A 12,347-nucleotide genomic window follows, 5' to 3' on the forward strand; every position below is an offset into this window, starting at 1 on the left:
CCATTCCGGTATATGGTCTATTTTGTCCGTTCTTACAGAGTTCAACGGCAGTTCTTGGTGTCTGACAGGAACTTTCCTTATTTTACTTGGACGATTGGGTGTTCCTGGATTAGATGAAGCAGGACTTCCATGGCCAGTAAAACTTATAGGCGTTCCGTCTCTGCTTTGATTACAGGGACGTCCTCTTTTTCGAATACTTACTGCTTTACCTGATTTGCGTAAGTGTTCTGAAACTGCTTGCTTAAAATCAAATAAATTCAAGGATTTACGTGCTTATAAGAGCCATAAAAGCGAGCAGGATCCATTCTGCAACCAAGGAAAAGCCATGCTATGCACACCACACAAAAAACTGATAGTGCATACGATACCATATATGGTCCACAGAAAAAAGTCAAAGTTTGGTAAGAATGCATGCGAAACCATATATGGTTTCCAAGAAAAAGTCCTTCAGTATGATAGAGATATGCAAAAAAGCTATAAAAATCTAAAACATTATTGAAATAGAATAGTAATAGCACCATATTTTATTTTTTTATCAAGCAAAACTTACCTGTATCATGTAGATAAACTTTTTTGAAAAATGAATTTGAAGACACTGTGTTGAACTTCGCACACGCGCTGATACAAGTGAGATTATAACGGAATTGAGGTTTGACCACCGACAATAAAATATTATTTTCGTATTACCAACATAATAATCTTAAGGTAGACGATGCATTTAGTTATTGTATTAGCATTATTACGAAGAAAAAAAATACAAATGTTGCCGAACCATATGTGGGTTTGTATGCGGTAGAGGGTTAAATAAAAATTAATGATTAAATCATCGTGACTGACCTGTCAGGCCTCTCGTAGTAGTTGTCGTTATAGTGTGGGGGGGAGGCGACGCCGCCGCCGCCGGAACCGAACCTACAGTCACCGTTGGAACTGTACGAGTATTCCTGAAACATACAACATGAAACTATTACTAAACATGGCTGACAAACAAGGTTTTACATTCATTCATGAGCTCACTCTGAATGAACGAATGAATGACGGTAAATATAGGAAGTGATCAATGTTTTGTAATTATTATTTACTTAATTTTCTAAAATTTATGTTTTTGTATGCTATTGGTTACAATAATAAAATAAATAACATAAATATCTTCGAGTTTGAATTACATCTATATTGTTAAGTATAGTATGTTACATGTATCAAAACAGGTTATATTAATAGCAGTTAACATTGTGATTTAACATATTCAAACTTTACCAATATTCCTTTTACCACTTGCAAAGCTCAAATTAAAATCTTAGTTACATGAAGCTTACTACACACATATGATCGGTTCGGCAATATTTATCGGACAACAAAACCGACTCGACCCACTTGTTCGGCTTGTGCCGATCGGGTTCATCTACACATATTCGGTTTTGCCGCCCGGCTGGACCGATTAATACCGAACCGAATATGTGTGTAAATGAAGCTTTTTTTTAGTATCTTAAGGAGAGGAGGTCAATTTTTAAATGGGTTAAGTTTGAACATATTAATATTATGTATGTATGTATGTATGTGAACATGAATGTGTTAGCATCACACAATACATGAGAGTGTAGCAAGCGATACTGTGACGAGTTCACACATACATTACTACTATTATTATTGGCTAATTACCTACTATCAATCATGTTTTTAATTGCTTGGATGATTTTTCTTTCAATACTTCGAAATGCGTGTTTGACATAGAGTGTGTGTGTGTAACTTTTCTCTTTTTCAGTTACGTGAAGACAGTTCTATTATCCAACTGGACGAATGAATCTAGGACTTTTGTTTTTGGTGTATTCTCTGTCGTAAAACAACGGTCGATTCTATCCCTTGTCGATATACATGAATGTGTCTGTATTTGCACGTGTATTCTGAATGTATGTACGTTTGTATATCATGAGAGGGAGGGTGTGCGTGTACCTTGACGGAGTGCGCGGAGAGCGAGTGGCGCAGCGAGGGCGCGTCCGGGGAGCGCGCCGAGCTGCGCGCCTGCAACAACACGCCGTTGTGTCTCACTGCACACGTGCTCACACGCTACACACGTGTGTCTAACGACACGACGTACACGTGCACTGAACACTAACTACCTTACTTTATATGTACTTTAACTAACTCTTTCAACATAATATTGTAGAACAACATTATTTTTGTTTTACACGCGTCCATATTTCCATAGCGTATTCGCGTGTTTCTAGTGATTATAAGTTAAAATAAAGTCCAACCTGGTACGTACACGGTCGAATACGTAATCGCGGGCACGTATACTCTTGTATTTTGTATGAAAACACTACACCTTTCAAAAGATCAAAATATATATTTGTAATGTATGTAAACAAAGCACGATCCAAGTCATGCCTTATTGATATGAAGTACAATAGTAATATTGTTAATATTCAGTACACGTGTGTATGTCGGTGTTATACTGAGCTCAGAACTAATTAATCAGATGCCATATAAGGTGATCAACATTAACGAACAATCAATTGTTACTAAATTATCATACTAATACATTTATAGCAGTTATCTATGTTACGAGTATTTAAATCAAATCTTGTATACTTGTATAGTTAAAGTTTCGTCTTATAGTTAAACTTTAACTATACAAGTACCTAGAGGAAAAGAAGTCTAAATATGTTTGAAGCCATAAATATTTTGTATAGTCATATAAACATAGCCTTTGGATCAATTTGTTTCGAGCTCAAAAGATGAAAGTTTACAAACAATTAATATATTATTGTTATATCAAAAGCACAGTCAATAAAAATATTAATTAGTGCTATATTGACAGTATCAATCAATTTAACTGCGTACTTTTCTAACACACAATATAGGAAAAGGACACCAACAATTTTATGACATTTCATTTTTATAATAACATTATGTTATATAGATACAGCACCACAAAAAAATAAAGATACAATTTATATCTCTTAATACAATAAGTCATAAATTACCGTAATTATACCGGTCCCTTTTCGACAGTACGTGTTAGAAAGAGATGCAGTTATATTAGAACGAGTGCAATATTTAGTTTTACATCAATGATAACACAACATACTCTTCTATAGCAGAAGCATGAACATGTTCATGAAACAATACAATACAAGCTACTATAAATCCCTATACTCTCACGACAGTAATTTTTTACACTAGTACCAATTTTTTTCGACCTGGAAATCGAATCCGGTCTTCGATAGCGATACTGTCGCATTCTATAACATTTAAAATCTTAGCAGTACCTCGACGGCTTAGAGAAAACATTATACCATTTTGCTCGGTATATGGAAATACTGAATATTAACGAGAACTTAAAGTGAATCTAACAGTATTATCAGTCGTTAGTTTCAAATTCGCTGTCGAATTTTACATTTATTTGTGTATCTTCCTGCTTGAAAGCTTGTATATTTAACTATGTACGTATACGTGGGTGTACGTGTTCGTGCACGTGTGAGGGGGAGGGGGGAGGGGGGAGGGTGTACGTACGTCGTAGTGCGAGCGCGTCATGGCGGGGTGCTCGTAGCGCTCGTCCGAGTCGGGGGACGCCGCCGCCGCCGCGCGCCGCACCGGCGACACCGGGCACTGACACACAAACAAACACACTTAGATACACATAATGTTATAGACAAAGAACTATTAGGAAGATGTAATCTATATAAATAAAAAAGAATTACCGAAATGTATGTATGCGCATAACTTTTCGGAAAATTGTACCATGTGACGTCATAATCATGATATCTACCCGGAAAATTCTACCATATCCCGTCTTCTTCAAGAATCCTAACCGGAAAATTCTACCAAATCTCGTCTTCAAGGAATCTAACCGGAAAATTCTACCAAATCTTGTCCCCATCAAGAAATTTCCCCGGAAAATTCTACCATAACCCGTCTTCACCAAGAAATCTCCCCGGAAAATTCTACCATAACCCGTCTTCATCAAGAAATCTACCCGGAAAATTCTACCAGATCTCGTCTTCATCAAGAAATCTCCCCGGAAAATTCTACCAGCACCCGTCTTCATCAAGAAATCTCCCCGGGAAATTCTACCGAATCTCGTTTCCATCAAGAAATCTCCCCGGAAAATTCTACCAAATCTCGTCTCCATCAAGAGATCTCCCCGTAAAATTCTACCGAATCCCGTCTCCATTAAGAGATCTCCCCGGAAATTTCTACCAAATGTCTCCATCAAGAAATCTCCCCGGAAAATTCTACCAGCGCCCGTCTTCATCAAGAAATCTCCCCGGAAGATTCTACCAAATATCGTCTCCATCAAGAGTACTCCCCGGAAAATTCTACCAAATCTCGTCTCTACCAAGTATTACCCCGGAAAATTCTACCGAATCTCGTCTCCATCAAGAAATCTTCCCGGAAAATTCTACCGAATCTCGTCTGCATCGCGAGATCTCCCCGGAAAATTCTACCAAATCTCGTCTCCATCAATAATCTCCCCGGAAAATTCTACCGAATCTCGTCTCCATCAAGAAATCTCCCCGGAAAATTCTACCAAATCTCGTCTCCATCAAGAGATCTCCCCGTAAAATTCTACCGAATCCCGTCTCCATTAAGAGATCTCCCCGTAAAATTCTACCGAATCCCGTCTCCATCAAGAGATCTCCCCGTAAAATTCTACCGAATCCCGTCTCCATTAAGAGATCTCCCCGGAAATTTCTACCAAATGTCTCCATCAAGAAATCTCCCCGGAAAATTCTACCAAATCTCGTCTCTACCAAGTATTACCCCGGAAAATTCTACCGAATCTCGTCTCCATCAAGAAATCTTCCCGGAAAATTCTACCGAATCTCGTCTCCATCAAGAAATCTTCCCGGAAAATTCTACCAAATCTCGTCTCCATCAATAATCTCCCCGGAAAATTCTACCGAATCTCGTCTCCATCAATAATCTCCCCGGAAAATTCTACCAAATCTCGTCTTCATCAAGAAATCTCCCCGGAAAATTCTACCAAATCTCGTTTCCATTAAGAAATCTCCCCGGAAAATTCTACCAAATCTCGTCTCCATCAAGAAATCTCCCCGAAAAATTCTACCAAATCTCGGCTCCATCAAGAAATTTACTCGGAAAATTCTATCACGTCACGTGATTTCTTAACGTGACGTCTTCTTTATATGTTTAACATTTGTGAAATTAAACATTTAACATTTAAGAAAAAAAAAACCCGTTTTGGTAAATCTAAGTTATCTTATTTATCTTAAATATTAAGTGCATTAGTAACACTATGATGTGCTATAAACATGTTGGTCGTGGTCACCTGTGGCTCGGTGCGCGCGGACTCGAGCGCGGGTTCGACTCCCGCCTCGGAGCTGTCGCTGCCGGTCTGTCGCACACACACATGCACGCACGAGGGTTAGTTACATTCTATTAGTTACACATACACATATTACATGATCGCCATTCATATGACTAATAACATATAAATATAAATTAGTCAATATTAAATTAAATTTAGAGAATGAAATTATTTAGTGACATAAAGTATGTATGTATTTTTCTGTTATAAAATGTTGTAATCAAATATGTTATGGTTTACGTACTGAGATAGTAAAAATAATATAATATGACTCCAATATTAGTTAGCACTTATTTATATACTGAATAACAGGCACAAGAGAGTATAATGTATTTTTTATTTTTATTTTATGTTATTGAAGAAGTCGACCCAGTGTCAGTTGTTCAAGCCGCTCGAAAGATCTTTGACGTGGCTTAACGACTGTTACCTTTGTAGACAACAGCCGGGGACCGACTTTTATCGTGTCCTCCACGTAGACGCTCAGTTAAAATACCACTAAGCGGTCACCCATCTATGTAATGACCGTATGAAGGGTTGCTTAGCAATCGCAACTGGCCATGAGTAGACTGTAAGACAAGTATATGAATGTATGTATGTACCTGTTCGTGCCTGGTGGCGGGCGGCGCGGCGCGCGGGAAGTAGGGCTCGGGCTCGCGCTCCGGGCTCGACTCGCACGAGCGCTGGCGCCGGTACACGCCGTAGCTCTCCTGCTGCAACACACAATGATACTACGTTACATACTGAAGCGTTTAGTCACGAGTATATAAGGAGGAACCATAAACGCCACTGTAACCACTGCTGTGCCAACTACACGTTTGGCGCAGCGGTCAAAGTTGTCACCTCGCCGCAACAACCATAGCGCCGCGTGTGGTGGGTTCGCATCCCACCCGGGACAAATCTTCGTGTGATGAGCACGAGTATTTGTTCTGAGCCTGGATGTTAATGTATCTATATAAGTATGTATTTAGAAGTATATAAGTATGTTTATCAGTTACTTGGTTACCATAGTACAAGCTCTGCTTAGTTCGGAATCATTAGTGCTGCTTAGTATTGATAGAAATAACATTAGTTGATATAGTAGTTACCGTTTGTGGGTATCCCTCGTCGTCTGAGTCAGGTATGTGAACACCGCGACGCATCGCCTCCTGCACCTGCAAACATACACACAAACATATATATTATCAGTCCAAATAATACAACAAATGACATTTGGGTTGCTTCTATTTCATTTCTGTTTTGCTCAATTGAATAATCATTATCACTTTTCAGTAAGTTTATCCTAAACTAGCAGAACTCGCTAATCTCAGGAACTACTGGTCCGATTTGAAAAATTATTTTAGTGTTAGATAGCCCATTTATCGAGAAAGGCTATAGGCTATCACGCTACGACCAATAGGAGCAGAGTACGAGTAGAAAATGTTACAAGAACGGGGAAAATTTTGACGCATTCTGTCTTATGTGACACAAGCGAAGTTGCGCGGGTCAGCTAGTGTACTAATATGTAGAGTAGGTCACCTCGTCAGGTTGTACCGGCACGTTGTCCAGCTTCTCCAGGTTCGGCAAGTTCCTCAACACTGTCATTCTGTACCTACAACACCGAGAAACAATCATTGTTCATTACTATCTACCCTTTATCATATACAGGAGATATTTAGGGATAGACATGACCGGCGAAGGTTAAGTGTAAAACATGCTGCGTTACGTACTTTCCAACCGAAAGTCTGTGACAATCTTTCTCTGAGCAATCACTGAGAATTTCTTGTCAAAAAATCTTCAAAACAATAACTAAGCTAGACCAATACTTTTGATTGTGTTGGTAATATCGACTAGCGAACTTCTATCTGACATTTATTTAATGATGAAGATATTTCTAGTGAAATACACTAGGAGAACACTGTTCAGTTCTACACGCAACGACGGCTCTACACTGTCGCACAATGAAGTCCGCGGCGTATACAAGACAAATCCTCGGCATTACGAGTAGAACCGTGTAATCGCCAGAAATTTGCCGATATTCGATAGTGGTCACTGCAATATAACATCAGAAGTAGTGTTGTGACTCACTCGGGGTGCTGCGTGCAGGGGTTCTCGTCGAGCCACAGCGAGGTGAGGTCGGGCAGGCGGCGCAGGTGGCGGATCTCGCTCAGCTCGCCGATCTCGTTCTTGCGCACGTACAGCTCGCGCAGCCGCCGGCAGCCCGCGAAGTCCACCAGAGTGCGGATCTTGTTTATACTGGAAACAAACACAACACATGTTACCAAGAGAAAAAAATATACTTCTTGTCGTATGGTTAGTGGTCAATCTAGTGTCAAAGTTATTCAAGCCACCCGAAGGCTTTTGACGAGGCTTAACGACTATTATCTTAATTGACGACAACCGTGACCGACTTTTTACGTGCCCTCCGAAGCATGGACACACCCAGATCTAATACTACTATGCCGTCACCCATCTGTGGAATGACCGCGCCAAGGGTTGCTTAGTAGTATGAGCAGATAAATGCGTGTTGAAAGAACAGATTCAATTCATGAATTAATTATCAAACAGGAATAATTATCATTTCCTAAAACGATGAAGAAAAACACCACGAAGAAAAAGTTTTAAAGAAGTCCTTAAAGGGATTACGATCCAACTTTCATTTAAGAACGTACCCATGTCTTGTAGAAAGGTTACTATGTATGTAGGTAGTTGGAAAAGACAATAATATTTGTAAAAAGTCGTAAGAGTGACAGAACGGAAGCTCAGCTACGGTTAAACAATACCTAGTTAAATTTGAAAGCACAACGGCATTAATTTGCGATTGGCAACCGCGCGCCGGTGCTCGCGCGTGATTGGCCAACGCTTCCCGCGCCACGCTCTGATTGGTGCGCGGCCTTGCTGCAATGGCGGAAACTTGCGCGCCGCAAACATAATTACTATTATAATATGAACCCTGAATATATTATGCGTTGTTTGTAATCGTTGTTACTAAATATTAATTTGCTAAGTTTGTTTAGGCCAAGGCGGCAAAGTGAGCCTCTATGTTGGCAGAAGTGATAGTGAAATTGTAATCTTTCGCACGCCTTCTGCTAGTTCGTTTATTTATTTAGGTAGTTAATATGTTTTCAGCAACTGTGTTATTAAATTCTGGGATACCGTAGTCGTGCTTTCTAGAAATGCTAAGTTCATATACTGTTGAAGAAAACTATCTATGAAGTCTGACTGACTTTTATTGTTTTGTATGGTTAGTGGTCATCCTAATGTCAAAGTTATTGTAGTCGCTCCTCACTCTCTGATACTCTGATGGATTCGTTGGCAACATTAAGAAGCGGTTTCTAACGTGATAACAACCGGGACCAATATCTTACGACATGCTTAAAACAGGCACCCAGGTCTACCACTAAGCAGTACCTAATCCATAAAATGTCCGAGCTAAGGATTGTTTAACCCATTCATCGGTGAACGCAACCGGCTTGACTGGCGAGGCTGTACCTTCTGGAGCAGTGGTGTCCAAGGTAGACCAGTGCCTCTAGTCCTGAGTCCTGATTCCTGAGCTATGAGCGTGACCGTCCGGCGACCGGTTACAATGTGACACCGTCGCCGGCCGTCTGTGCCGCCGACACTCGCGGTGTCGGGTGACGGCTTACAATGAGCTGTGTGTTAGTGTAGTGTGAAGTATAATTGAGTTGTTTTGTTGAAGATACTAGTCTTATTCCAACTGGTTATGCTAGAAAATGGAAGCAGGAAATACTTTGATACGGAATTCTCACCACCGTGACCTCAAACCCGTGACTTAGTCAGCGGGGAGATATTTTTCAGAATCAATCGATCATTGGCCTGAATACATCTATTGCAGGTGATTTTTCTGAAAAGCTCGAGATAATCACGATGTTTTCTTTATGATATCCGAAGATATAGACCGAGGAATACTACCAACATCACAGACACTACAGGCAATTTATGAACCCAACTTACAAATCATCAATTTCTATAATCAAAATCTTGAACTTTTATACCATTAACAGGATTTATATGATAGAAAAGACTAGTCTTCGTCATCTTCCATCATCATTGTACTCCCAGTAGAGCGGCAATCCTCGCTAAATCTAAGGTATGGTAATAAAACCTTCAACATGAGATGTCATCGACTTCGTCGCGTCGCCACGCACCGCCGCGTGACGTAACAAGTTGTGCGTGTACGCACACCGCATGAGGAGAAACTAACACCCCCCCCCCTCCCTCTACCTCCCTCGCCCCTCGTACAGGAAGGAATGGTTAAATTAAACATGCAAACTTTATACCATACTATTAGTTTCACTACATTTTGATAAGAACAATTTTAAAAGGTACAGCGTAAGTCGCTTTACACCTTCATATTTTCAAAACCTCTTTATTACCAAAATGTTAATAAATACAAGAACAAAATCAGGTAGAATAAGTTGGAATTAATCATTTCGATCACCGTCAGATGTTTTCTCGATGGAATAATATGCAATACTACAAATATAGGGTTTCGAAAGATTGAATATGGTCAGCAAATTTTTGAGCTGACAGAGCATCACAGGTTTCAAATAATTAAAATCAGGGTCTAATCCTGCAAACTACCTGTATTACAGCGCAATTCAAATAATGCCGCTACGACAGTTTTCCGAGTAGTTTTCTTGCGCCACACTTAACTAGACTGAAAAGTTAAATGGAAAAAGCTCGCTTACTTTAATGTTGTAAAGTTTAGCTAAACTTTCGTTAAACTAACGACAATCATTTACAGCTGCAGTCTTTGCAGGACAGTCTCGCTTTAAAGGAGCTCTAATAGTTGGCATTGACCGGTTGGTAAATGATGTAAGGAACTTAGGCACACTACATTCTCATAGATAAATGCTATTTGAGCTTGATCTAGGCATCCACGTGTTGCAAGTTTGTTGCTAAGCCATGACAAAGATCTTAAATAAACGACTTTGACTTTGCATTGGTCACTCACAAGAAAAATCACTTTCGCCTTTGACCATCTTTAAACGGATCATGTGAATTTGTAGAAACATCTGGGTATCTTTCTATTATGCTTTCATAACTTTACCACTGAACGAAATTCACGAAATGTTGCAGGACTTTTAGTTTTTTTTTAGTAGAATAAAACCGTACCCACAAAGATTCTGATTTAACGGCCACCGTGGCGCAGTGGTATAGATCGCCACGTCGGCCATTGCGTTGGTCATGTCAGTCATGGGTTCGATTACCATACGAAACAATTATTTGTGGATCGCACAAATAATTGTTTCGTGTTTGGTTGTACTCTGTGTCCGTTGTTTAGTAAAAGTCTTCGCGTCAAAAGAGCAATTCCTAGTGCAACTCCCGCACTATGAATTGCTCTTGTGACGCGAAGACGGACAAATCTTTTAAAAAAAACTTCTTGTAAGCAAAACAAGCAAGCAAACAGTTTTGCATGTATAACATAAGCATCAATGTAATGTTAATAAAGAAGCAAGTTACTACAGATAATGTGTGCGCGGGGCGCGGCGGTAGGTGTGTCGTGTGTCGTGTGGCGGACGCTAACGTATTACAGGCATTAGTGCAAGTGTCCAGACGATCCAGCCACGCGGTCACGACCTCGCCGCGCCTGCAGTAGTCTGCACCGCTAATGTACCACTAACATAACTATAACACACTAGAAGCCGCCCGCGACTTTGTCCGCGTGGAAACTCTTCCCGTGTATATCCCGATCCCTCGGGAACTCCGGTATAAAAAGTAGTCTATGTGTTATTCTGGGTTTTCAGCTACCTACATACCAAATGTCATCATAATCGATTCAGTAGTATTTGCGTGAAAGAGTAACAAACAATATAATGCCCGTGCGAAGCCGGGATGGGATGCTTGTGATCTGTATTCTATACCATCTAACTTGCTATGTATGTATGTATTGTATGTAAGTCTGTCTGTATGTCTGTGCATGAAATCGATAGTGTAGTAGGATTTAAAGGAGATTAGTATCTGTTGGTGGTTGTACGTCGCAGTCGCAGCATATAACTATAATCGGATATTGTAGCAAACGTCTGGACGACAGACTGTGGGAGGGGTCACGACCTCATGTGTATGGCTACATTATACATCGTTTTTATAATTGGATGTTAGTGAGATATTCTTAACAACAAGAGATATTGAAAGTCTGTCTGAAAAACTAACTTTGGTATGTAAGTAATGAGTTGACTCCCTCCGTGGAGCAGTGGTTATATCACCACGTCGGTACCATTGCGTCGGGAGGTCGTGGGTTCGATTTCCACACGGAACAATTATTTGTGCGGTCTACAAGTTATTTTTTTGGGTCTGGTAGTGCTTTGTGTCCGTTGCTTGTAAGTTTGTAAAAGTCCCCGCGACGCAAGAGTAATTCTTAGTGCGGGAGTTGTCTTAAAAAAATAGACAGAAAAAAAATGTACCACAAGGTGTTCTTGTGTAGGAAGCAGTCAATGGCGGCATCACTAAACGGTTATAACTTCAAAAGACTAGCCACCTAACTGCCCCGACCACTAAGAGCTTCTACGAACGGTTGCAAATTCCATTAGTCCGACCATCGCTTGCCGTAATGCACTTCGCCCCGGTGTCCGAGGTACATTTAGCGGTAGTTTATCTAGTCAATAGCGTTTAAACTCATGCAAAAAGCCCTATTGAATAGATAAACTATCGCTAAATGTGCCTCAGAAACCGGGGGTGCTTTTACCGACGTTTGCAAATTCCATTAGTACGACTATCGGTAGCTATAGTGTACGTCGCAGACACTTATCACATAATAAGGTATTACTACAAACGTCTAGTGACTGCAGACAGGTCACGACCTCGCACTGAAGCACTGTAGTGTTGTAGTGCTGTGTATTATACAGTGTACAGGCACTTATTGGATTGTTATTTAACTATTATGGGCTCTCTGCCAATTTGATATCAAGTCATATTGAGCAAGAAACTGGCTAAATGGCTTGCTAAATCGTATTTAAAATATGACACAAAAGATTATTCTATTGACAGCCGACATCTCCCGCACTAAGAATTGCTCGTG

At 40.2% G+C, this 12,347-nt stretch overlaps 1 protein-coding gene across 6 annotated transcripts in view; it reads right to left on the reverse strand.

Annotated features, from left to right (window-relative positions):
- LOC142984472 (uncharacterized) overlaps positions 1–12,347 on the reverse strand; it is a 58,006-nt gene that overhangs the window by 6,758 nt on the left and 38,901 nt on the right. Inside the window, exons 3-10 of one of the 6 annotated variants that reach the window (XM_076132097.1) lie at positions 7,394–7,561; positions 6,845–6,917; positions 6,415–6,480; positions 5,929–6,036; positions 5,291–5,356; positions 3,511–3,606; positions 1,948–2,016; positions 838–941 (exon numbers count right to left, since the gene is read on the reverse strand). In XM_076132097.1, coding sequence (XP_075988212.1) covers positions 838–941; positions 1,948–2,016; positions 3,511–3,606; positions 5,291–5,356; positions 5,929–6,036; positions 6,415–6,480; positions 6,845–6,917; positions 7,394–7,561 — 750 coding nt within the window. Of the gene's footprint in view, positions 1–837; positions 942–1,947; positions 2,017–3,510; positions 3,607–5,290; positions 5,357–5,928; positions 6,040–6,414; positions 6,481–6,844; positions 6,918–7,393; positions 7,562–12,347 lie in introns of all 6 variants that reach the window. The other 5 variants (XM_076132096.1, XM_076132101.1, XM_076132099.1 and 2 more) reach the window with 5 other exon arrangements.

The sequence above is a fragment of the Anticarsia gemmatalis genome, chromosome 27 (genome assembly GCF_050436995.1).
Source record: "Anticarsia gemmatalis isolate Benzon Research Colony breed Stoneville strain chromosome 27, ilAntGemm2 primary, whole genome shotgun sequence".
Taxonomy (NCBI): Eukaryota; Metazoa; Arthropoda; class Insecta; order Lepidoptera; family Erebidae; genus Anticarsia; species Anticarsia gemmatalis.